The sequence below is a fragment of the Ambystoma mexicanum genome, chromosome 1q (genome assembly GCF_040938575.1).
Source record: "Ambystoma mexicanum isolate Mex_15411 chromosome 1q, UKY_AmexF1_1, whole genome shotgun sequence".
Classification (NCBI taxonomy): domain Eukaryota; kingdom Metazoa; phylum Chordata; class Amphibia; order Caudata; family Ambystomatidae; genus Ambystoma; species Ambystoma mexicanum.
Genome location: NC_090922.1, coordinates 1341538493 through 1341562291, shown reverse-complemented (window position 1 = coordinate 1341562291; position 23799 = coordinate 1341538493). Strand labels below are relative to the sequence as shown.

The 23799-nt window shown below is 45.8% G+C and overlaps 1 protein-coding gene across 1 annotated transcript in view; it reads right to left on the bottom strand.

The window, feature by feature from the left end:
- NRDC (nardilysin convertase) overlaps window positions 1-23799 on the bottom strand; it is a 1236039-nt gene that overhangs the window by 247651 nt on the left and 964589 nt on the right. The window contains exon 28 of the mRNA XM_069642204.1: window positions 12700-12790. Coding sequence (XP_069498305.1) covers window positions 12700-12790 — 91 coding nt within the window. The remainder of the gene's footprint in view (window positions 1-12699; window positions 12791-23799) is intronic.

Here is a 23799-nt window from a genome sequence, read left to right as displayed (position 1 = left end):
TTGGAGACGGTTGAAATCTGAAGGGGATCCGCGGGGGCGGCCTCTTATATGGGGACGGCCTGGGTAAGGTTATACGAGTTAACTTATTCCTACTGTACATATGCATTGTGTAGTATGGTGAGGGTATATTACATTACACTCTCACCGCCGTCTCAAGTGTTACTGCTATACAATCTATTCTAAGCATGTGAATCCATGAAAGATCCAATGCTGGAGAAGGGAATAGTTTCTTACCTGTAACTCCATTTCTCCAGCATTGGTATCTTTCATGGATTCACATGCGCCCGCCAACCTCCCCGGAATGTAATGTATTTGATTGATAAGTTTAACCCTTCCTACTTTGGAGGGGCCGAAATCTGAAGGGGCTCCGCGGGGGCGGGCCTCTTATACAGGGACGGCCTACGGAGCATGGTAGGCGGTCCTAAAAGGACGTAGATAGGACACAAAAGTGTCGGAAGTTTTCCTGTTGGAAAAGGCTATATATGTGTACCGAGGGGTCCCAGTCTGACGACGGGGAATATTCTAAGCATGTGAATCCATGAAAGATCTAATGCTGGAGAAACACAAGAGACATTTGGCAGATTTTGAATGCTGGTCACACAAAAGGTCTGCCAATCATCTTTAACGAAATTTCTGGGGTCGCATGGGAAATGCATTTTGCCATCGTCTATAGGAAGCCCCAAACAGTACCGGCAGTGATGTGCATGACTTACGACGTCCCATGTGCAGTGAAAGCGATGCTGCTTGACTTTGAAAGTGCTATTCAGGGGTTGAAAAACTCACGCGCTGCTGGCCCTTACCTATTTACGATTGTAATGTTCAAAAAGCACTGGAAAGAATGGGCCATCTTTATCAAAAAGCTGTTCACTCACATATCAATCAAAAAAACAACTGCCCGAGTCATGGTCAACAGCCATTGTAGTCCCAATATATAAGAAGGGTAATCAGGACGATCCAACAAACTATTGCCCGATTGCCCTTCTCGACACTATTGGGAAAACCTTTGGCTCTTTTTTGCGATCTAAATTGGACTTGTGGGCACAATCTATGAACATGTTCGACATCCGTCAAACAGGCTTCACTAAGGGAGTTGGAGTAGAGGTTCATCTCCTAATTTTGAATATCTTAAAGCTCAAAGTCATGAAAGCCAATGGGAAACTACATCTTGCCTTCATTGACATGAAACAGGCTTTCGATTGCCTCAATCGTGGAAAGCTTTGGTCAAAACTGCTAGATTGGAAGTGTCTGGCTGCAATACTCGAACCAGTGATGGCACTGGATGCCCAGACGTCTATACTCTTAAGACTAAATAACAAAGGTGACCTATCAAATACAATAAAACAGAGAGGTGTCAAGCAAGGGTGCCCACTTGCCGCAGAGTTGTTTAAACTGTTCCTGTCCGACCGCCCAACGCATCTTGACCAAGTCCAGTGTTTTCCACTGAAGATTAACAACATACCGGTAAAATGCATAATCTATGCCGATGACTTGATCTTGCTAGACCGTACCCAGATTGGGCTGAAAGAAAGCATTCAGGTTGACGATTTCTGGTGAAACCTTGAATGCTGTGACCTCTATAAGATATTTAGGTATCCAGTTTAACAATTCAATTCGTGAGCATCAGTGGGTTCTTGATTTAAAAAAAAAAAATTAATAAAGACAGATGAGGATGTTTGCCCTGCAAGGCGCCATGGTAAATAAAGAACATGGCAAAACCACTATAGCACCTGTATTGAACTTCTATTTGCAAAAGGTGGTTCCAGCGATCGTATTTGGAGCCGAGGCCGGCTGGAAATTCAAAGAAAACCTTTGGCATATGTTAGAGGGCTGTTTCTGGAGCCGGTACTGAATCTGCCTCAGTACACTTCTATGACAGCGGTAAGATACAAACTGTCTCTCAATTCCCTCTACACCAGGGTCTTGAAGAAATCGTTCTCAGCTATGCAAAAAATGTTCCTGACTCCGTCAGCACCCGCATATAGGATCTTTGCAAATGGCAATAACGGCACTCAATCCAGCCTATTACAATCATCGATCAATCGGTTACATGAAATCTTGGCGGCCGCAGACATCAACAAATCCGAACTGTTAAATCGCCCACAACTTGCAAAAAAAAGTTTGAGATGTGGCGCTGGATAATTAACCTAGAACAACGTGCAAAACTCCATTCTGCGTTGTATCTGGGTGTTGGCGGAAATAAATTAAACGTGCAACTGAGATATTTGCTTCACTGCCCATCACGTCATCACCGCGATCAATTCCTAAGACTCGGAATGAATACCCCAAGAACAAAAGAAAATGTATGGCAAAGGTTCGATAAAGTGGTGACAGATAACCTCTGCCGCTTCTGCAGGCTTAGTGTAGAATCATCCAAACACCTAAAAATAGGGTGTGGAGGCACTTGCAACCAACAGACTCTACACCTTGGGACCTCCGCACCTCTTAACGAGGACATGGAATCATGGTGGTCAGTAATAATCTCAGGCAACAACACAAAATTAACTTGTGTAGTCGTTGACTATATGGACAACATCCTGAAGATGGATCCAGCATGAAAAATGTACGATTAGGAAACATTGAATTAACAGGATCCAGACGAGGTCGAAGATGTCAGCTTGTCATCTTGATATTTCGTCTTCCCTTTTTTCCTTGCTTCTTTGTCTACTCTTTGTTCCTTTTCTAATTTTGTGATCATAACAGACTAAATATTTGCTTGGATGGATGCTTGAAACAAAAGTTTAATTCTACTGTTTTGAACTGATGTTTGTTTTAAATAAAATTTAAAAAAAAAAAAAAGAATACCCAGAACCTGAGTGCACCTTTGTTGGAACAACAAATGGAAGTATGATTGCTAGGATGAGAAGAGTGAGAAGAGTGTGTTGAAGCAAACCGCGTGGGATGTATTTTTTCTTTTTGAGTAGAATAAAGCAAGGAGAGAGGGCGCCCCCAGAGGCAGGCAGTAACATCACAAGAGTAGTGATATAGAGGCAAAGGGAAGTGGCAATCCCCTCTAAGAAGAGGGAAGGCAGAACTTCATAGTGAAAAGGTGTGAGTCCTGTAGTGGAAAGCACTGAAATCCCTCCACCGTGAGGGGTGGGTGAGAGGAGGAAAAGTAAACCATTTTGTAAATAAGTGTTCTCTTGGCTTTGTTGTATATATAGAAATGTTTCTAGTGGAGCAAGCGTAGCCCAGTGTGTGTGGGTATGGCGTGCGGGGAAAGGAATTGTGGTAGGGGAAACATTTGTGTTGGGGAAAGCAGTTTTGAAACAGAAGGGCAAAAAACAGCGTGAACAACTGCAGGGATGGGGAGGGGCAAGCGGACTGTAGGGGGATGAAGGAAGTTTTCAAGGAGGGAGAAGTGGTTCCAACGAGGAAGGGGAGAGGCTTTGGAGGGTTAAGGTCCAGGGATGGAGGACCCTGTTGGGCGTGTGTAAGATTGAGGCATTTTGCACAAGATTGTCAAAATAGGCCTCCCATGCAGTATCACCCCAGAGTCCCACCTGATCAAAATCACACATATCAGCCACAGTACAGGATACAGATGCCAACTCCAGGAGCCCCCTATGCCACAGGTCCAGTACAAGCAATTGTTCCTACATATGCCCCTGGCCCAGTGCAATTACAGGCCCCGGTGCTAACACAGCAGCAGCCCATGCAATAACAAACATCAAACGCAATGAAGACCCACCATGCAGCAGGCATCTGCTCAAGCTAACACGCCCCCATGGGAACAACATGCATTAGTGAGTCACTATATGGAAATAAGTGTCTTGGGGGGCTAACCCTTTCTTGTTGCCAGGGATAAATACGTATCTGCAATAGGACAGTCCACAGAAAGCTCAGACATGTCCAGTCCTGTCAGCCCCAAACTGGAAGAATGAAACCCAGTGGGAGTAAAGAGAGGAGACAGAATGCTCACCTTTATGATGGGCACGGGGCCACCAAATCCTGTATAAAGGGAAGGGTGGTTTGCACTGACCAACAAAAGTATGGAGACACAGGGATTCACTGGGGCACGGTTCCATTCACTGAAGAGTTACCCATCAATGTAGGAGCCCACACAATATTCTCATCTTTACTTTATTGCAAAGAAAGCCCAGTTAATCTGCTGGGTAGAGATCTGTTAAGCAAGTTAAACAACCATCTCATTCTCAGACAAAGTGATAGTGTGCTAAAAAACAAACACATGCTTTTCACGAGAATAGCCACAGCTCTCCAAGCATACTGTACCACAAGTACTGTGCAAGGAGTTCCCATTCTATGACCAGATGTTTCTGTATGGAGTAACTGTCTTGATAGGATATCTACCTGATAGATATCTATAGGATATCTATCAGAACATGATATTCCATTTACCTTCGGAATTCCTGTTAAGACCAGGTGTCCCGCAGGAAAAGGTACCATCTTCACCTCACACATAGAAGCAGTGATTACCAGAAAAGATGCAGTGATCATAGCAGGAACGGACGAGTAGGGGGTGGAGTGGCACACAGTTTTTTGCATAGATCCCACAGTACCACTTAAAGAAGTGTCTGATGAATGGTTCTTGAGGACATAGAAGAGGAAGGACAAATGGTGTTTGAAATGTGCATACCCTATCACATAGTGTTACTACACAGAGAAATGCTGCACACTGTACCGGTTGCCAAGTCACCACCGTCACCTTTGTATGAAGACACAGCACAAGTACCCAGCTGCTTGTAGACTAGAAACCCCCATGCTTTAGGGCTACTAAATAGCATACGAGCAGTACAGCTCAGGCCTAAACGAGGTGCAATATTGCCTACTGGAGCAGAGAGACGGACCAAGGGAGAGCAGCGGGTCAAAAATCCCAAGAGTTCTCTACTGGAGGTCGTTGCCCCCGACAGGCTGCGAAAGACACGTGGAGACTGCATTGTGTTTCAAGGACGCCGGTGACCCTCCGGGTGAATGGCAAAGTTGGGGAGGCAAGGCGAGGTCAAGCCTGTGGTACTAACCTTGACACGTGAATTTGGAATCGCAAAACAAAGAAGAGACGCACACAGTCGGTGAGTAGGTAAGCGGCCTGAAAGACTGGTGTGTGCTAAAGTTGAAATAGCAACATTATATTGTAAGTAAAGGCTGCACCCGTATGAATGGAACGCAAGGAAAAGCAGCCCTGTGAATGAACTTTGAAGTAAAAGACAGCTGCGAAAACAGCAATACTATGTAACGGAGGGGCCGGCGAAAGGAAGTAACTCACTCGAAAGTCTCAGAGAAAAGTTAATTTTGAATCAATAAAGCTTATGAACAGCCAAAGTGAAACAAAGAAGTTTAACTCCTAGAGAGGGGGAAAGTGAACGTTGAACTGTACATTTTGAGTCAAAGTGGTCCTGCAGTGGTTTGTAAAGGAAGCCAAGCACATTCGAAAGTCTTCGACATCCGAAAGTGGTCCGGGAACGACAGAGGGCGACCCAAAGTGAAATAAGCTTGGGGAAGGGAGCCCACCTTGCAAGTTTGTGTGGAACTTTATCGTAAAAGGTCTGAGCCTGATAGAGGGGGACCTTTGTGAACTTTTTGGTTGAAACATTATTTTGGAAGTCAAGAAGAGACAAACGTGGAAGGCTAGACTGGCCTAGATTCATGTTTTTGAACAGTTTGTGTTGGAAGCCGAGCCAGAGTGCGTCATCCTGCCTACAGGGACAGGCTTACTCTGTGAGGTCAAACGTGGGGAGGAGAGATGGTTCAACCACACTTATTAATTTGAATAACTGATTATTTTCCTTTTTGCATACATTTCTCCTTTTTACACTTTTTTGTATAAGAGATAGGGCAGGCATTAGGATTTGTTAGCATAGGCCATTTTGATTGGACAGTCTCTACTAGGACTGCGTTATTTATTATTTGATGGACAAGTCTACTCTCATCTTAGATATAGGGCAAAATAGGAGTTTCTCCAACCCCAACAATTTAAATAAAGTTTTTCCAAATTGTACCCATTGTGTTAGTGTCATACTTGCCATACCATGCCTCCCCTACATATGGTGTCAGTAGTTGGATCTGACTCAATTGATAAAAGTTGAGAACCCATGCTAGTAATTGTCATCTCACCGGGACGGGAGAAAAGGATTATTGAAGTTCTTGATTCTGACTAAATATCCACCATTAAGGAGACTTTATTCACCCAACTTCAAATCTCAGTTATCCAACAGGATTTATTTTTCAAAACCCAGGTGCTATTATACACCCTACGGATAGCCCATTATCAAATACAACAGTGGGACAGAATAGTCTTAAAGAAGACTCTCCCATATATTCATTAGACCTAGCGCCTTAAATCAACCTTTTCCAGAACAATTATTTTCTAGGACCCGACCGCCCTCATCAAAATCGAGCTCTGAAGGGTCAGACTACTTTGAAACCCTATCTGTAGAGACTGAGACCCTTTTCTTCTCCCAGTCCAAAAACCCATTAGAGGGAACCCTCACCCCTCCTGAAAATCTGGCTGATTATTGAAACAGCCATGGCCCAACTGGCCGCTCATCAGATGCAGGCCGAAGCCCGACTTCAAGAAAATCTAACGAAGTTGGTTGAATTGTCAGACCCCTGCTATATGAGGTGCTATTATAACTCTACCAGGAAGGAGAAGATTTAGGGAATTTTTTTCTGAATTTTGAGTGATTAGCTGAACAGCTGGGATGCGGAGTAAACCTAAAGTAATGCTACTTGGGACCTCTATTAAAAGGTGAGCTACAGACCTCTTACCAATTACTTAATCTAGCCTTGGGAGCTACCTTCATATCAATCAAGGAAGGACTCCTTAAAAGAGTAGGCCAGACCAATAATTTTTAGCGACAAAAACTAAGGTCCATCAGATTAAACCCTAGTGAGACCCCCCTGGAAGTAGGGGAACAAAAAACAAGTTTCCCTGTGGGTCAGCAATAAAACTCTCGCGGAGTTAATAGAAATGATTACCTTGGTACAGTTTACCAACTTGCTACCGCCTTTTCTACAGAAAGCCGTATTGTAACTAAACCAACCCACCCTAAGCATGGCTATCGAGACTGCCCAAAATCATTTGGATGCAGTAAAACATTTCCATTCCCTACATAAAAATGAAGATAGAAAAGATCGAAAAACCAACCGACTGCTCACAAAACCCGACATTAGAACTAGGCGACTCTCTAAAACCCGAGAGTGAATCCCGAAAGAGAGGGTAGAAACAACAATAAATATTATGGGTAAAGAAGAGCTAAGGAGAGAAGAACCCAGAGGGATTAAACCATCACCACCCATCTGCTTCTTATGTAGCGGTGCAGGTCATTTGGACCGACACTGTCCCAAAAATCAAAAGGAGGAGCCTATGGAAATAGGAAATTGGAAGAACAAGAGGAAGATCTAGAAACCTTTAGCATATGTTTATGCCAATCCCGAGTCGAGTTTACATATGAGAGATCTCTGGTAAATGGCAAAGCAGTGAAAGCACTAATTGATTCTGGCAGTAAAGAACCACCCATAAGAGCCTATTTAGTCACCCAGACAGATCTAGAACATGCAACCATGGTTAGAGTCACCTGTGCACACAGAGATAACGAGATCTACCCTAGAATACCGGTGCATTTTATTATCAGACGGGAAACCCGGCTGGTGTCATCGGCCATTATCCCTGGATTTCCGAAGGTAGTTATTATAGGGAGCGACTTTCTAGAATTCTCCACACTTCCTCTCCCACCCATAGAATGTACACCACAATATTGGTGGCAATCTGATTTCTACTCCAGACCTCCCTGGTATGGAAATGTACAGAAACAGACCCTTCGAGACATGGGTATCAAAACCCCTCAATCGCAGTCCATTGGCTACTCAAAAGGAACTAAGGTTAACATACAGCTCCTACCAGCAGAGCCGTATAGAAACTCTGCAGATATGCGAGAGTCCCTGGATAGAATGTCCACTTGTCCTCTTCAGAGCCCTCAGGCTAGAGGACTTTGGAGAAGAACAAACCAATCCACCTTGCGTAGGGGAAGGTTGTGTGAGAAACCAAAGGGTGTCTCACCCGCTAGTCCTCTGGGACTTGTCATCCAGGTGGCCAGGACACGACCATCGCTTTTCCATCTGGTCCCTGGGGGTGGACCAGTGAGGGAGGATCACCTGGGTGAGGGGTCTTCGGAGATTAAGTGGGTGTGAGGCAGTCGATGGTGAGACGCAGTATCCCCCCCCCCCTATTTTGTTTATCCAATCCATCCTATGTTTTAGGATGCTCCGAGGTCCCAACTCCTCTCACCCCTTTTTTTACACAAACACTGGGCCTACGAAGAGGGTGACAGAGTAACATTAATTTTTACACATCATACTGAACATGTCCCGCTAATCGGGTCAGGCAAAGTCAGGCACTTGATTCCAAGTGCATACACCTGATAACAATTAGCTCTCCTCACACGAATAAAAGACAGACCCAAAGACATACACTGAGCAAGGCGGAACACGAGTATGAGCAGGGCTTTCAGGACAGAGGCCAACCTACTGGAGCAGAGCGACAGACCAGGGGGTGAGAGCAGCAGGTCTAAAACCCCAAGTGTTCACTGCTGGAGGTCGTTTAATCCGACAGTGGTGAAAGACACGTGGACAAGGCCAGATCCCGCAAGTGAAGACTGCATTGTGTTTCAAGGATGCCAGCGACCCTCCCGGGTGAACGGCAGAGTTGAGGAGGCGAGGCCAAGCCTGTGGTACAAACTTTGACTTGTGAATCGCAAGACCAAGAAGAGACGCACATAGCCGGTGAGTTGGCAAGCGAGCAACCTGAAAGACTGGTATGTGTTGAAGTTGAAATAGCAACATTATATTGCAAGTAAAGGCTGCACGCGTATGAATGGAATGCGAAGAAAGGCAGACCTGTGAATGAACTTTGAAGTAATAGACAGCTGCGTAAACAGCGATACTAAGTAACAGAGTGGTCCGGCGAATGGAAGTAGCCCACTCGAAAGTCTCTGTGAAAAGTACACTGTTTGAAGCGATAAAATGTATGAACAGCCAAAGTGAAATAAAGAAGTTTAACTCCTAGAGAGGGGGAAAGTGAACGTTGAACTGTAAACTTTCAGTCGAAGTGGTCCTGCAGTGGTCCGTAAAGAAAGGCACACACAATTGAAAGTCTTCGACATCCGAAAGTGGTCCGAGCCTGACAGAGGGAGACGCAAAGTGAAATGAGCATGCGGAAGGGAGCTCCCCCTTGCAACTGTGTGTTCAACTTTATCGTGAAAGGTCTGAGCCCGATAGAGGGGGACCTTCGGGAACTTTTTGGATGAAACATTATTTTGGAGGTCAAGAAAAGAGACTTAAACGTGGAAGGCCAGAGTGTGTGATCCTGCCTACAGAGGACACAGCCTTACTCCGTCAGGTCAAACGTGGAGAGGAAAGCTGGTTCAATCACATTTATTCATTTGAATAACTGATTTTGTTTCCTTTTTTCATACATTTCTCGTTTTTACACTTTTTTGTACACGAGATAGGGCAGGCATTAGGTTTCGTTAGCATAGCAATAAAGGTTTTACAAAATGTACCCATTATGTCAGTGTGCTACTTGTGATACCATGCCTCCCCTAACATCTCCTAGACCCAGTAATGCAAGGCCACTTTCCATGTGAACAGGCTCTGGAAGCCGCTGCATTTGCAGTGCAGAAATCGCTGCAATAACGATGGGATGCTCATTACTCTATATGTGGAGCATGCTGTTTTTTCAATCCTGGAGAAGTCCAAATTAACCCTCACCACACAGAGCGCCTCAGGACATGAGGTGATACTATCCAATCATCCTACCCATATTGTCAGGTGTCATGCTGTCAATCCAGCAACATTTGTGGCAAGGCCTGTGCAGGTACAAGATAAAGTACAGGAGTGTGCAATCTATGAGGGCACACCAGAGGAATGTATCAAGGTAAGCGAAGATGGTCTTGACACAGGCGAGGTTCTATTCGTTAGTGGGTCATCACCAATTGATCAGGAGAATGAGCAGAGGCACAAAGGCGCAGAAGTGAGATATGCAAAGGGACAATAAGAGGAATATCAAATAAACAGAAAAGATTACCCTTATATATGATGAAATTACCATCTACGGTGACTCAGCGTTTGTCACCGCCACAGTACATTCTGGATTGTCCAGATGGCGCAGGAGAGGGTTCAGGAAGTCAGAACCCCAGTACAACATGCAGCCCTATTATCCAGATTAATAGATGCATTAAAGTATTCCCACCTGCCACCAAGGGAAATTGTCAAGTGCACTGCCCACACCAAAGGACCAGACCCCAATCTTACGGGGCAATGCGGCTGTGAGAAGCGGTGACCTTAGAGCCATTATCAGTTGTCTCCTCGCTTGGACAGAAGTGTTGAGCCACAAGGACTTTCTGAGCAGGAAAGGATGGGGTGAAGAGGAATCTGCGGGAGAAGAATCCATAGAAAGATTATGGTAAGTAATTTCTCCTTCAATAGATTGCTTTTCTCCTGCAGATTCCTCAACTTGATGGACTCCCCAAGCAGTTAGTAAACCGAGGAGGGCAGAAAGCGCTAAACAAGCAGCTTTTGCAGAACTTCTCTACCAAATCGTGCATCAGCTCCTTGTGCAGCAGCTTGCACTACCAACCAAGCGAAGAGAGGAAAGAAAACTCCTCTTGCAGGCCTATATTTTCCCATGCAATTGGAGCTTAAGGGAGGTATTGCGCATGGGTGCTGTCATAAGGAGGCTATAGCCAGGTTGAAAGGCATATTATGCTCGACTTTTGGACCTTCGTCCAAAATATCAAAGAGTCCACACCCATGAAGTGGTGCAGCAGATATTTTTAAGCCAAGGATGTCTACCACTGTTTCCACTAAGGCCCAGAATTTAGCTTAGGTATGCTTGTTGGGTTGGCCTTGTTGGAACTCTAGATCTGGGGATGTGTCCATCCCACTTGCATCAGGCAATCCTTGGGCTAAGGCTAACACATCGGCTTGGTCGTCAAAAAAATCAACTCCGCCGGTGTCAGAATAGATTGGGGCAATATTCCCTTGGTCAATGGGTTGGTCGACGTCAAAGACTGATTGCATCAACTCAAAAAACCCTGTCCTCGATAACGGGACAAAAGAACTGTCACCAATAGTCGGCTTAATAGGTTTCCCCGTGGATTCCAACAGGACGGGTATTGGCACCGAGGGAATAGCTGTCGGGACCAAGGAAGGCTTGGATGATGAAAGGACACCGTGGGTAGGAGCCTTTTAATGGACAACCGTTGACGGTTTTTGCATCTTTGTCAGCGTCGAGCCCGAAGGCTTGGTCGATGGAGTCGACGGACCGGCTAGCGTGGAGTCAGGAGCACAGAGCGCCGCTTTCGCTGCCAAGGCTTGCTGGTCAGGGGGGAACCGCACTGACAGCAGCTTGCCGTTTAAACATTTCCAGCATTTGAGTTTTAAAACTCTCCCACTCTTCGAGTGGTTGGTCCCTTGCATCGTTCCAATGACGACCTGGATTTGCGTCGGTGGTGGCGCTGCTTCGTCTTTCGCAAAGACAAAAAAGAATGGCTTCTAGAGTGGGACCACTTCTTAATTTTTTTTACTATGACTATCCTTCCCCTTTTCAGGGGGCGAGCTCCTCCGTTTCAGACTCCGAAGACCGAAAGAGCGACCGCGCCAGGGATTTTTTTGATGGTCAAACCAGTTTCCCGGCTCTCTCACGTACGCATTTCGGCTGCATTTTTGAGAATGACACGCAGGCCTCTGTGTCGTGGCCCACCCCCAAGCACCACAAATGTTGTGGGGATCGGCCACCGTAATTTGGACCTCGAAATCGTTGCACCTTTTGAAGCCTGAAACCCGGTGAGTTGACATCACGATCGAGGTTTCTGAAGAAAGAAAATGTCAATTTTGACAGAAAAATATCGAGTGAAAGCATGAGGAAAAAAGGAACTGAAGCATGGGGGGCAGTAACGTGGTGTATATATATATATATACATATATATGACGCCTGACGTCACGTACGGTGCCGATGATCGAGCGCCCAGCAAGATGGATCGACGGCTGAGTCGAGGTCCACTGCACTGCACCTCGTCGAAAATGTTTCAGAGAATAAAAGCTTGATGAGGATATCTATCAAGATGAGGAATCTGCAGCAGAAAAGCACTCCACTGAAATATTCTTACGTGGACACACACAGACACACACACCCTCTGTTGCTACCTGGTCACTCACTGGTTCCTTCATGGGGTGGTAAGTCTAGGCAGCAGGCACCCAGAGTACCACAGGATCTGTCTTTCCAACCTCATGTTCACTGCCAGTAATGCAGTTCAGTAATCTTTCGTCCTGATTAATGTGTCACCTTCTACAAGACTTTGCAGTCGGCTCCGGCAGTGTGGTGCTATTGGTGTCTTCGTCCACAGGCCTATAATGTTCCCAGGCTGATTTCCCTCCCCCGGTTGGCACAGTGCTCTCAGCAAATGTGTTGCAGGAGCACACAGACCGCACTCTACAATTACAAATAACATGTATTCTGTTATTGCATTCAGCAAATGCTTTTCAATTCATGTTGAACAGATTAAGGTTGGAACGACCAAAAAAGGATCAGTGATCCCCTACATTTCCCAAGAAATGCTCTGCTGTCATTAATCTGGAGAAATGAGGACATAACATACAAATTGAGAAATCATGTTTTGTTTGTGATTGGTTTTACAACATGTTTAACAACAAGGTCATGAATGTTCATCCATCTTTATTTTTTACCTGCGTGTTGAACGATTCTTCTGATAAGCCCTCAATTGTTTCTCCGAAGAAAGCAAAGAATTCTTCAATTTTCTTTTCAACCACATCAGTGCTGATGAAGAGGGGAAACAATTGAACCAGAATTGAGACCGTTGAAAGTGTACTTAAAACATTTTCAGGACAACCCTTCAAAAACAGAATCCATTCAATCAGTGGAAACCGTATAACAAATCTTTACCTTAGCAAAGGAAGTTACTTACCTTGTTAGGAGCCATAATAGTGATGGATTTTATTTAGAAAGGTGCAAGTCCATTGTGGTATGTCGGAAGGAGGAGAAAGACCAATGGGTGCCATGTTTCAACAAGGTTTATTATAAAATAATAACGAAAATGTGTATCTTTCCTTATCCTAAGGGTTTCCTTACCTAAAACAACTAAACTAGGCTTCTCGTCATCAATAGTGCTGTGACCTGTCTTTGTGACAATGCATTATATGTTGTTAGGGAGAATTCTCTGTAAAGGCTAATTTCCCAAACCTAGTGAGTCCCCTAGCAGCTCTGCTGGATTTTTGGGGTTTATTTTTTTCTCCTGCTAAGAGTGAGACTCTTTTTCTCCCACTCTTAGACATGATTTGAGGTGTTCCTTTGACTTTGTATGTGTTCTATGGGCTATGGGATCCTTTACCCCATAGGGCTTCATGTGTTTTTGATATGTGGGTTACACATCACCCTCCGTGCAGTAACCCAGGGGTGTCGTAGCAACCCCCAAACATAGACTCCATACCCTGGCACTGACTACTGTCTCCCGGGGCATGTAAAGTCACCATTCGCTTTACTAGTCTCAAATTGTGAACAGAACCAGTACAAACCATCATATTGTGGATGTACTGGTCGGGGCAATTCGATTGCCCCGGCGTCTGTTGTTCATGGGGGCACTGTCCAGTCCCCCGCGACCGAGATTTGGCTGGTGGCAGTGGATACTACTTTTTATATTCGACCGCGAATATATTTCTATGGGATTTTCCCATTGTTCGAGGCTACTACTTTTTAAAATAGCCTCGAACATACCGCCGGTTTATGAAATGAATATAAATTCATCGGTTGGTATTTTTTGCCGAAACTTGGTTCCAAAAATGGCATTTGTGTTCGCTTCTGTGACTCCAACCCAAGTCGAGCCCTTTGTTCCACTTTTTGGCGGGCTTCTCCACAGAAGCCTCCAAAAGTGGTGCCACCACTCTGTCTGGGTACCACAGGAGGTGTGGGAGGGGGTTTAGGCACCCTGGACCGAGTTGCCTCAGGAACTCAAGTCGCACTCTTGTGTTATTGGCCCAAGTGATGAGCCGCCCGGCTCACCACTTAGCATGTTTGGTTGACAGCTAGGCTGAATGAATGAGGGTTTTCTGCATAAACGCAGGGCTTTGGGGACTGGAACTTCAGAAGTCGTCTCAAGACTTAAAGAATCCGACGAGGGAGAAGCCGAGCCGACCTGCAACGACGACACCAACAGTGGAGCCCTGCTGAACCGTCTCACCACTTTTCCCGACGACAGAGGAAATCTCCAGACCGGAGAGTCTTCTTCCTTTGAAGGCTGGGGATAACCAGTTTGCCCGTCTTTTCGCCTCCCTGGACCATCTCGTGGCCGCCTTGCCCGTGCCAAGCACACCGGCAACCGGAATACCACGGTTTATCACTAGCGCAAAGAAAAGGGTAGTACCGTGTAACCGGAAAACTCTGCGGCTGGTTTCTTCCCTGGCAGTGCAACGACCTTCATCTTTCCTCCACGTCGTGACCTCCTCTTCCTCTGGACGAAACACCGACTTGCACCCGCTGCCAGGAACAACTGCCCCCGCTGGAGCGTTCTTCCCATTTCAGGTACTGTGTCCCGCCTGGCTTCCCTTGCGACAGATCGTTCGGGGTGACAGTAAATCCTCGACTTTCTAACCTGGGTTAGCCTGGGACCTGTTAACTAACTTTTCCTGACTTGATCTCAATCTTTTGTGAACTATCTACAAAGACTCTTTGGGCATAACCACACTGTGATCCTGGACACATTTCGCTTGCGCTCTCTAAGAGTGGACCTGGCCTTTGAACTTCCTTGCTCTCCAGTAGACTTTGCCTAACCTGCCTCACTGTGGTTCTTTGAAAAGTATTGAAACTGTGTGCTTCCATAACTCTGCCTTTTTCCTCCCTTTTTATATAACTTATTAGAGTGCCATCTTGGGTTAAGCGCTCAGCTCTGTCTGAAAATAAGTGGTGTTTCTCACTAAGACTTGTCTAATAAGTAATTAGGGTTGTATATATAATAGTGACTGTTATGAACTTACTTACTTATTTTTGTGCTAGTGTAATTTACAAGTGTGTCTTTAAATAAAGAATTATATACTTTTACACCAAAGCTCTGGTCAGTGTTTGCTTGTGCTACTGTATCTCTGTACCTATTGTGTATACTTTATATACTGCCTAACTCATCTTGAGAGAAGTTTGACTGCTCAGCTACAGCTACCAGGTAAATCTGGGTGGTACAGACTGCTACCAATTGGGTTTACTGCCAACCACCTGTAGTCCTAAATCTTTTGCAGTGGTCCCTAAGGGAACTGCACAGGTTTCTGCTTAACACATGTCTCTTTAAAGATCTCCTGTTGGTCATTCCTATTGTTGATGGAATGCTCTGAGTGTGGGTGAGTGACAAATCAAAGAATGCTAGATGAATCATACGAGCTTAGTGTTCTTACGAGTGTCCGTTGAGACCTAAACTGAAAACCCGAGGATGGAGGTGGGTGTGCGCCATGCAACTAACGTACAAGAGTAACTGCAACTAATGTAAAAACAATATACCTTTCCAACCATGGAGTCTGGAGCCATCTGTCCTGATGTGCCTTTACAGGAGAAGTTCACTTTAGAACACTGGCGGCTAGCTGGCCAAGGGGGCCAAAAGGAGTAAACCCAAGCGTGCTGTGGAGAGGGGTACAGTGAAGATGGCATACCCACCGCCCCCAAAGGAGAACCACCATCCTCGGGTATAACAAAGTTACTCACCGTAATGACTACCTTACCTCCATAGTCCCCTTTACTCCATACTTTTGGGACTTTCCGTCCAGTGAGACCGGACCACAGCACTTTTGTAAAAAAGCATCAAATTGAAAAATGTGTCGTCCTCTTTTTATGTGGGGTACCGCACGCAGCCGTAACCCTGCCCTCCTTAGCTACGCCCTGCGCATCACCCTTCAGTCCTTTTCTATCGCCAGGTCTGAGACCTTTATGCAATAATAGAGGATACTTATTAGAGGGAACGGCGGGCGGGCGTATGGAGGAAAGGGGACTATGGACTAGGCGTAAGGTAGTACTTTTGGGAGATTACGAAGCACTCCTCGCAGGAAATACGGGTGGATGGAACCTCCTTACTGAAAAAGGTTTTTAAGAACAGCCTGGCCGAATTGAGCATCGGCACTGGAGCCCAGGTCTAAGCAGCAATGCTTACCAAAAGCTGGTGGGAAAGCCCAGGTAGCTGCTTTAGCAACGGTTCGATGTGCTTACAAAGCAACCAATAGATAGGAGGCAATGAGGGGAAAGAATAAGCTTTCATGTTGACCCACAAGCTGCAAAGAAGACCACCTCTAGCGTTCCCCATTGCTGGAAAAAGTTGGAGATGATGTTGATGTTCATCTCACACTCATAACCGATGCAGACTGTATTAATCAGCGGTCACATTGAGGTGACCCGGGATGTGTGGAGCCTGGAGCCAAACAATATACTGAATGGCCCAGCCCAAATTTGTATGGCAAGATCCACAAGGAGAGGAGAGTTTGTTGCTGTTGCCCTGCTTGTTGATGTAAAACGTTGCTTTAACGGCGGTATTCAAAATGGCTGCCGTGTCCTGCAGAGGTTGGGCCGCCATTATCACACACCAAGGGCGAACTGCGGCACAGGAGCAAGTGAAGCAATAGTCTCCCCAGTGGTGTCAGGGGCCTTGAGTGCTATCCTAGCCTTGAAACAAGGAACCTTGGCAGATCTAGGGTGTTTACTCGATACGTCAGGGGCTTCCCCAGTTTTAACCTCTAGTGGAGCCGGTTCTGGAAGGTCTGTGGTACGTGACCGCCTTCTTTTGCCGCCTCCACAGAACTGGTATCACCACGGCCGCGCGCGGCAAGCTTAGGGATATACCTTACGGCCAGGACCCTCAATAGTGGTGACCGATTTAGCCCCAAGCAGGGGAACCTCAGGTTTAACCCTGGTTTTATAGCCACATCGAGAGGGGCCTCGAGCCAAGACTCGGTACAGCTAGCTCCAGATGGAGAAGTCCCAGGGCAAACTCTGGTATCAAAAGCCACAGTAGAACTGGGGTCAGCCTTAGCCCCAAATGGGGAACCTTGGAAGAAGATCCGGTATTGGGAGACCACTGCAGGTCCCTCAGGAGTTTCCGGTGCGTCTCGCTGAGCTGAGACCAAAAGGAGTACCCGAAACTGAAGTGGTCTGTTCCCACAGAGAAGCGCATACATTTCATATGCGGGCTCCAGAGAACCGCAGATATCTCACATGCGGGCTCCAAGTCAGAATGTGTATTTACGCATCCTAGAAGACCACCACACTGAGCCAATTGCCCTTCTGAAGAGAGGACTTTATTTGGCAGGGCGTGATCAACTTGAATTTCTCTCAGAAAGATCGAAGATAGTGCGCAGGCCAGCCTGGTTGAGCACTGTGAAAAGACAGCAGTACTAGCCCCTCCCTTGCTCCATAAGGGGAACAGGTTCCACCGCTCTGAGGTACAGAAGTTTCTGTGCCTCTGCTCTGAGAGAGGGCATCCCGATCTGTTGGAAGAGAGGTCTGAAGGGTGGGGTCGTAGGAAAAGGCAAGCGAAAAAACCCGCCTAAACGATGGACAAACCCCACCCCTCTTCGGTGATGGTTTGCCACGCCTCCAGAAGAGACGAGATTCGCCCCCCCCCACCGAAGTGTATTGTGACCGACAAAAAATATCATTTGGTGATTTGTCGGCAGGGAGAGTACCTGTCCCTGTAGAGGAGGCTGATGGCCAAGAGAAAAAACAACCACCTTGCCGCTGCCCGTTAAGGCGGGGATACCAACAGGAGTTTCAGATTGGCACGCATGGCGACCCTGAAACCCCCTGTTCCCACAGAAGGACCGAGTCTGGGACCCTGACCTCTGTGTACAAAGGTCCTTAGCTGAATGTGTCGCCAGGACCGACAAACTGGTCTTTGTTGTCCACATAGCGTCGAAAAATTGCTCAGCCCCAAAAGGAATGCACCCAGCACCAGTCATGAAAGTTGGTGTAAGGGAGGTATCCAAAATTGCTGTCGTGGACCAAGGAGTTTGGGCCGCCATTTAGTCATCACTCATCAATATTCATCACATCCACGGGGGAAGGGCAGGAACCCCACCTGCCAGCCTAGATCCCCCAACTTCAGAGTACCAGAGCCGTGCAGAAAGCGCATCGACTTTGGCATTCCACGAGATGAGATGGCAGCCAGTAAGTAAGGATCACGGATCCACATCAGCGCTGGTTTTGTAGCTTATTTGTAACACTGCTTTGTGTGTACGATCCTCGGTTCCCTGCAATTTAAAGATGGCCGCCGCATAAAACCCTTTGTGCTGCTGGAGGCTACTGCTTCCTGCCTGCCTGGAGCTTTGATCGGCTCACGCGCATATTTTGGAAACACTGCGGGACTGGAGGCAGAAGCCGGTCGCAACTTTCCAAGGGCCGCTTTTGTAAGGGCCTGTCTGCGGCTGTCCGCCGTGGGGCCGCATTATCATCACTGTTACAAACCTTTACTCGCTCACCTCCCCTGGGAACTAGACCACGGACCAGATTACATCTCCTGTAAGTAAAACAAGCCGTAGAGCTTGCCGAAAAATGTGGACGTCATAACTTTGACCACATTGCGCCCTGCGCATTATAAATCTGTGTTACAGATTGAGTATCCCTTCAACTCACATAATATAAATATTCTTGATTGTTATTTGTGTTCAGGACCTGATTACCTTAGATGCTCAAGAACGATTCAGAACAGCTATGATCACCTTGTCAGACCGAACGTACTATGCCTTCTAAGAAATGTCTGGTATACATCGCCCATCGTATTGATATTCCAGTTAGGTTATTAGTCAGGAAGATTGTTTGCAACCATTGCAACTAAATAATTGTATGCCAACCACTTCCCCTCTACTCGAACGTCTATGTACCCGTCCTCTAAGACTTGCATATGAATATGTTATGATTATTAAGTTATTGTCGTAACTACGCAACAAACCTAGAGGCAATCAACAGTGCAAATAAGTAATCTAGGCCCGCCTATGTTGTGATAAACTACTTATCCCGACTTAGAACGTTAGTATTAGCAAAGTTGAGGCTGTTATACTGCGAATCCAATACTAAAAGCAGTTATGCCAGCCTGGTTTACTCTAATCATGTTTCCCTTTTGTATTGTACCCTTTGATTTGCCATGCACAGGATCTCATTTAATTTCCTACCTTAACGGTTTTAGTAGACCAGCGTGCCCGAGACACCACCCCATCCCTTGTCCCACCCCCATTCATACCTTATTTCAACCCATTCCAGCCCTGCCATAACCAGAACAATCCCCTTGCAGATTTCCGTAGTAGCCAAAAAGCTAGTTCTTCCCCTATCCCATGCAGTCCTAACATGAATAGCAAGCCCACAAGGAATTCTTATCCGAGTCTAGGCACACTGAGATGTGACCGTCTTAGATCACGGACGTACACCATCTCGCCTTCTCCTAATATAGATCACATTAAAAAACAATGTAAACTTAACCCAATACAACTCAGTACTAGAAATCAACGGCTCAGGTCGCGATCCATTATTTGTCCAGATATCAGCACTGGCACCACTCAAGCTGAGACTACCTTCACTACTCCCATTGCTGATCTCCTACCCAAACCCCAAAAAAAGACCATCACATATACCAGTACGCATCAGGCCACCCCTAATAAAGTCAGTAACACCCACTCAATACCTATACCACTGACTCAACACATGACTAAACTCAAACTAGCACGATCCATAGCTGCCCATGCCACAGAAATACATGATCATATCATTGATCAGGGACTTGACATGCTCATTGTGACAGAAACATGGCTCCACCAAGCCTCTGGACCTATCCTCACAATTGCCATACCACCTAATTACACCATCCTCGGAATGGATAGAACCAATTCAATAGGTGGGGGAGTAGCCATTATTGCAAAAACTCTCCTCAAACTAAGCCTGCCCTATAGAGAATCCAGTGGGATATGAAATCCTACTGACAAAACTTGCTACTAATCATAAAACTACTATTAACCTAGTAACGATATATAGAGCTCCCAATAATAACTCAGCCAGACATAGATATACCATTACTACTTACACTATTTATCAAACCAAAAACGAAATGCATCGTCCTTGGCGACCTTAACCTCGGATTTAACGACAGCCAGGATCACAAAGCAGAAGCACTACATAATGCCCTCAAAGACATGCTATTCACACAACTTGTGAATGCACCTACCCATAACAAAGATAGAACGCTGGACTGGGTATCATCTCTCAATACCTCAGTCGACATAGAAATTATCACCCCACCGCCCTGGACTAATCACCATAGCATACATTTCTCTATATCATGCAACAAACCTGATCCACGATGGACTCTTACGTAACTAGAAATATTCGTAAACTATCCGCTGAAAACCTTGACCCAATTCTAAAGAATACCCTCTGACACGATTACAAATGACAACCCTTGCTCTCTTGCAGATACCTACCGTAACTGCCTCACAACTACAATAGATATGTTAGCACCCTGTGTCACTAAAACTAGACGATCGGACAAAAAACGTCATTTTGGTTTAACGAGGAACTAGTAGCACTTAGGAGAATTAAACACGCGTGTGAACATCGCTACATCAAATCCCACACCACTGAAACAACTGATGCCTTTAACACTGCAAACAAAATTTATAAAGCAGCCATCATTGCACACAAAGCAAATGCGTTTAACACAAGGAGCAATAATGCATCCTCAGAATCAAAAGTATGATTCTCTATTCTCAAAGAGCTGGAAAACCCTATCCCAATCATCAATCAATCCTGTTCAACCCTGAAAAGAGTGGTGCACTACCATTCAAGATGCTCTTGCTGCTAAAATACAACTATTACAAAAAAAATAATTTCTAAAATTCCTGTCCCACAATATGTAACACCCAAACATTCCATTTCGCTCCAGTTTTCCAAGGAGTAGTGGTCAATACCATATGCAAATTAAAGGCTACCAACTGCAAAGGAGACAACTTCCCAGCGCACCTAGTCAAACTATGCGCTCCCACCCTCAACCCTATCATCACTAACTTTGTAAATGCATCCTTCAGATCCAATCTGGTCCTGGCCAGCATCAAAGAAGCCTGGGTCACACCATTATTAAAAAAGCCATCACTGGACTCTCCAAGTCCGACCAATTATAGGCTCATAACCAGAGTCCTATTCCTTCTTAAAGTCATTGATAAAATTGCATAAAACCAAATACAAACTCATCTCGAACAGAACAAATTACTGGGAGCCAGACAATCAGGGTTCAGACCGAACCATAGCACCGAAACCGCTCTCACGGACCTCAAATGGCCATACTACTGTTGCTGGACTTATCAGCAGCGTTTGACCTAGTAGACCATGACAAATTCAATTTCGCTACCGATGCCACCCTCTGATCAAATCCTTTCTATCTGAACGAACTTCCAGAGTTGCCATTGGGAAAGATGCGGCTGACCCTATAGCCCATTGGAGTACCCAAAGGTTCATGCCTCTCCCCCACCTTGTATAACGCCTACACCAAACTCCTATTCTCAGCATTAGACGATATGGGTGTCATCTACACAAAATTTGCAGACGACACCCAGATCCTTATCCCCATTACCGTTGACTAAACCCAAGATATCCAGACCATTAATAAAATCTACGCTGTCATTCAAAATTGGATAGCAATGGACAGTATCTGTCTCAATGATGAGAAGACTGAGGTCCTCATCGTAGGATCCCAGTCTAGAATAAACTCTCTCCATTCGGACTACAGATACATCAATATTGACGGCACCTTGATACCAGTACTCAAGCAAGTCAAAACTCTTGGTGTGTATTTAGATGCCAATCTCACCATGTGTAAACACATCTCAGCATCTACAGCATACACAGCCACACTCCTGGCTATCAAATCTGCCTTTAAAGCCTGGAGGCACTAACTTCTGGGGGCCAGACACACCATTACAGCCATCATAGACCACCGAAACCTGCAATATCTCAAAACAGCCAAGGCCCAGTCCTCGCGCCAATTACGGTGGGCCCTTTTCTTCGCCTAATATGATTATGTAATCACATTTCGACCAGGAGTCAGAAACGGAAAGGCGGATGCCTTATCTCGCATGTGCATAGATGAAATAGTATATACAACTCCAGACCCAGTACCTATTATACCTGAAGACAAACTCTTGGGTATCACGACAGCCTTAACACAAGCAGAACTACGAAAAGAAATCCAACAGACAATGAATCCTGATGCCTACCTCGCATGGCAAACTCAAGGAGAACAATATACCATCAAGGACCACCTACCCTTTTTTAGGGATCGCCTACATGTACACAAGGAGGAATTACAACAGCATATTATTTCAAACTATCACAATTCACTGATCGAAGTGCATCCTGGGATCGCCAAAACCCTAGCAAAGGTGAAAGAGAACTTTTGGTGGCCTACCTGGCATAAGGACATCATTCAGTATATTCAGTCCTGCGGTGTCTCAGCACAAAATAAACCACAGAAACAAAAACCCTCTGGTCTCCTACAACCATTGGACATTCCTCCAGTTCCATGGCACACTCTTTCCCTTGACTTCATCACTGATCTACCTCCAAGCCAAGGGTTCAACACCATCCTTGTAGTTGTGGACTTATTCTCGGAGATGGCCCATTTTATTCCTCTCAAAGGCCTCCCAGACGCAACCACTTTAGCAAAAGTGTTCCTGGAGGACGTGGTTAAGCTACATGGCTTCCCTTCGGTTCTGGTCTCTGATCGAGGCAGCCAGTTTGTTCCAAACTTCTGGAAAAAATGCTGTGCAATGGCGCAGATCGACTTCGGCTATCTACCAGTCACCATCCCCAAACGGATGGCCAAACCGAGAGAACCAATCAGACACTCAAGCAATATTTACGGTGCATGCTGCACCACGAACAAAGGAATTGGAAAGACCTACTATGGATAGCCGAATATGCATATAACAATTCTTTGCATTCAAGCACGGGACAAACAATTCTATACCCTTCATGGCAGACATCCACGTACCTCTGAACTAGACCTTCCAGCCAGCTTGGAAATGCCAGCGGTAAAGACTCTACACACAACCATTACTCAGGCTTTCAAAAGGGCAAACGAACACCCTATTCATGCCAAAGAAAAACAAAAGAGATTTGCCGACCAACACTGGAAAAAGGCCCCTGATTATCAAGTAGGAGACAAAGTTTGGTTAGCCGCTAAATTCGTACCCATCAAGGGAACCCGGACCTTTCATCCCAGATTCTTAGGACCCTATACCATTAAGGCAATTATCAACCCAGCAGCCGTGAAACTGGATTTACCACCTAATCTACACATCCACCCGGTATTCCATGTGTCCCTCCTGAAACCAATGCAACCCGGCACACGGATTGGGACACCACCTAAGCCCATACTTGTTGATGGAGAACCAGAATTCGAAGTCAAAGATATCATGGACTCTAAATACTCTAGGACCAAGCTATATTATCTCGTCGATTGGAAAGGATTTGGACCACAAGATAGATCCTGGGAGCCCATTGAGAATATCCACACACCACGTCTAATCAGGAAATTCCATCGGAACTTCCCAACCAAACCTGGGCCAGACAGAAGGAACACCATGGGAGGGGCCTTAGGGGGAGTGGTTTCACAAACCTCGCCCAAAACCCCCTCTGGCAAACCATTTGGCCAGGTGGAGTCAGGACCCGGGCCTCTAGAGCCTGGCATCCTCTTCAAAAGCCCTCATGGGGCCAGTCCTGGCGCCTATGGCGCCAGGCTCATACACCATGAACAACAATGTGCT